The 3,472-nt window shown below is 43.3% G+C and overlaps 1 protein-coding gene across 1 annotated transcript; it reads left to right on the top strand.

The window, feature by feature from the left end:
* The first annotated feature begins 2,534 nt into the window (after positions 1 to 2,534).
* LOC133929595 (uncharacterized) lies at positions 2,535 to 3,152 on the top strand. The gene has a single exon (XM_062376398.1). It carries the CDS (start codon positions 2,535 to 2,537, stop codon positions 3,150 to 3,152), a length of 618 nt encoding a protein of 205 aa, XP_062232382.1.
* The last annotated feature ends 320 nt before the right edge of the window (positions 3,153 to 3,472 follow it).

Genomic DNA, 3,472 nt, shown 5'->3' with positions numbered 1-3,472 from the left:
AGCAGCAGAGCACGAAGGCGGCGATGGTGGCCATGGCCGTGAACAAGAGGAGCAGATTTGGGGAACATGGAGCGCATGGAGGCCACACATACGGAACAACATATTGGACGCCACAAGTGATATTATTTAAATGAGCAGTACAAGCTTGACGCTACAAGGCCTATAATGCAGGCCTCTACTCATTCTATGGCTTCCTCGACACCAATGACTAGCCGACAGGGTCTTCCGATGCTGGCGAGGGTGGAGCATCATCCAAGGAGGAAACACCTAAGTGCCCGGAGGGCGGAGGAGGTGCAATCGGCGACGGATAGATTATCGGGGGCATGAAGACGGGCGATGGATAGACTATCGGGGGAACGAAGAGGAGACCTCCCAACTGGCGCGCCTCCAACACTGTGAAAGAGAGCATCAACGGCAGGAGGAGGAGGAGCGCCATGACGGCAGGTGTCGTGGTGTTGTTCTTGTGCCCGGCCGCCATTGTTGGCAGCAGCTAGCTAGCTAGCTTACTATTAGCTAAGCCTGAGCTTCTGTCGATCGGTGCTTCTTGGATGTGTTGCAACGTTGCGTGCATAGGGGCTATATAGAGTGTGGACTCACTATCTATACGTGCGTCGAGGGAGGTACTGTGTTATTACTGTTTAAACATGCATGGGTTAATTTGGCAGCAATTAATATAAATCTCCGAAAGATTTGTTTATATATTTTTTGCGAGGAAACTGTATCTTCTCAGAAGGTTTTGATTTGCTACAATGTGTGTGGCGATGAGATGATCGATGCTGGTACGTAGTGCTTAATTTTAGGCGGATTTGCGACGGCAAAAATAGAAGTTATTGATATGCATCTTTGACCACTCTTTTGTAATAAAATATATTTATAAAATCTAATAAAGTTATGAGATTATGTATTATGACGTTAGATATATGTGTTGTGCCTATGATCTAATATGTATCTTTGACCACTCACGAAACATGAATACACAAGGAAGAAGAGCAATCACCAAGACGAACGAAACTGTTCTGTTCGGCTGGCTCTGATCAACTCGAATTTGGTTTGTTCCTAAATCGTTCTTGCTTGATTCTATAACTCAGTCTGATTGCCTTTATCTACACTCTTACGTTATTTATGGAAAGGGAAACTAAGAAATCTATTAAGCTAATTATAAAAGTAACAACTAAGAAAACTATTTATTTCTAAACTTATCTCATATGCCTGTATCAACAAGCGATCTCCTTGTCCTATACCTATATATAATACCAAATCGTCCTTTCATATCATATGAAAGTATTTTTCAAGACAAATCTATGCATATAATTTTCACATTTCCAAACTAAATATTTTAAAAGCTATTGGTAGTCAAAGTTTCATAAGTTTAATTGAATCTTATCCAAAACATGAAATACTTATAACTGGAGAGAATACTATCAATTTTAGAGTACGTGTGCCAGTGTTCCAAGTAGAAGAAGCCTGTCGTAGCCTGGCAGGGACTATTCCCGCTGTTTTTTATTTCTTATTTCCAACTTTTTTCGATCTTCAAAACTAACTCTAACTAGTGCTCTTAAGCTACTCCTAAAACATTATATCATTCAAAGGTAGATCATTAAACCAATGTAGAAAACAACTCCTCTAATGCATAGTATCATATTGTTATTTCTTAGGAGTTTCTAAGACAAATAATTGTTGTATGTATTGTGCCTACGATAGTAGATCTAAAATGTAAATCGAATAAATGAATATATCCCGGTGTGGTATCGTACAATCTCGAAAACATTGGATTTCGTACGGTATGGTACAGTCTCCGAAACATTGGATTTCATTTAACTGGATGCATGTTGCTTGAACCATGTCGAAATTCAATTGCACATAAAAGGGGAGAAAATTAATTAAAGAAACTGCTGATGAGAGGGGAGGGATCTTTCTTTCACAAAAGAAAATGTTTACGGACTTCTAGTGTTGAGACGAACATGGTTTAAGCCCACATATGGCAGCTAATTTTCGGCCTAAAAAAGTCCAGCCGACTCCGAATCAGCAATGTTTGCGCACTGAAAAAATTGTAGTGATTTCATTATTATTAGCCCATTATGAAGATTTACCACTACTGAAGGTTTTGCTTAATCGTTTTTTTTTTTTTCCTTCTGCAGCGGAATGCGTTGATGTTTCGTGCTGAATGCACCATATCAAACCAAAAAAATCGAAAATGCTTTTGTTTGTACATTCGTCTCAACATACTGGAAATTTAACATATGACAAACACATGTTTTACCCTTTTATTATTCTAAGAAAATATGTAATATGTATGATCAGAGGATACGTCTTGGACCAGATTTGGAATAAGAATTTAAAACCCAATACGAATGGAGCCACATGAAACTTATAGTAATATGTAGTCTTGCCCAACCCAAACGGGTTTGCAGCCTTTCATTCTTAAGAGACGTGGTTCAAATCCAAATGGTTGGCTACGCAAGGAGTCAGTCGACCATAGTGCCAGGAATCAAGTGCTCGTGCCCGATGGAGGTGGCGGCGGCGGGTCGCTGGTGATGGGGTCTGGCCCAGTGGGAACCTTCCTCAGCACCGAGAAGTTATCTGTGCTCGTGGCCGATGGAGGAGGTGGTGGAGGGTCGCTGGTGATGGGGTTTGGCCCAGTAGGAACCTTCCTCAACATCGAGAAGTCATCTGTACTTGTGGCCGATGGAGGCGGCGGTGGCGGGTCGCTGGTGATGGGGTCTGGTCCAGTAGGAACCTTCCTCAATACCGAGAAATCATCCGTGCTCGTGGTCGATGGAGGAGGTGGTGGCGGGTCACTGGTGATGGGGTCTGGCCCAGTGGGAACCTTCCTCAACACTGCAAAATCGCCTGTGCTTATAGATGATGGAGGCGGTAGTGGGTCGCTGGTGATGGGGTTTGGTCCAGTAGGAACCTTCCTCAGCACCGAGAAGTCGTTAGTGTCTGTGGCTGATGGAGGAGGAGGCGACGGGTCACTGGTGATGAAATCTGACCCAGTGAAAACTTTCCTCAACATCAAGAAATCATCTTTGCCCGTGGCCGATGGTGGTGACCGGCGCGCTGACGCAGTGGATGAGAGCATCAGCGGCAAGAGAAGTAGAGCCAACAGCGCCACGGCGACATTCTTGTGCCCGACCATAGCAATTGGCTAAAGCCTACTACTTCTAGCGCTACTACCACTTACTCCTTTGGCTTGTGTTGCGAGTCTCTGGTGGCAGCTTTGCATGGGTTTTTATAGGGTCTCGCCTCGCCTGGGTGCAATGCATGCAAGCTGTAAAAATGAGAGATTTGTCAAGTAATCACGCGATTACAGCTGTGTTGATTAGTTTGACAAAATCCATGGAGTGATGGAGGAATTCATATGTCAAGTAATCACGCGATTTTTACTGGAAATGGACCTGGTGATAAAGATATAGTATAATTTCGAAATTAATGCGGGCTATGCATGGCTGTGAATTAGTTTAATTGCGGG

The sequence above is a fragment of the Phragmites australis genome, chromosome 9, assembly GCF_958298935.1.
Source record: "Phragmites australis chromosome 9, lpPhrAust1.1, whole genome shotgun sequence".
Taxonomy (NCBI): Eukaryota; Viridiplantae; Streptophyta; class Magnoliopsida; order Poales; family Poaceae; genus Phragmites; species Phragmites australis.
This window is presented reverse-complemented; position numbering and strand designations above follow the sequence as displayed.

What these genes read in the sequence shown, in the direction of transcription:
- LOC133929595 (XM_062376398.1), top strand. Translation starts at nt 2,535, where the DNA reads ATGGGGTCTGGCCCAGTGGGAACCTTCCTCAGCACCGAGAAGTTATCT.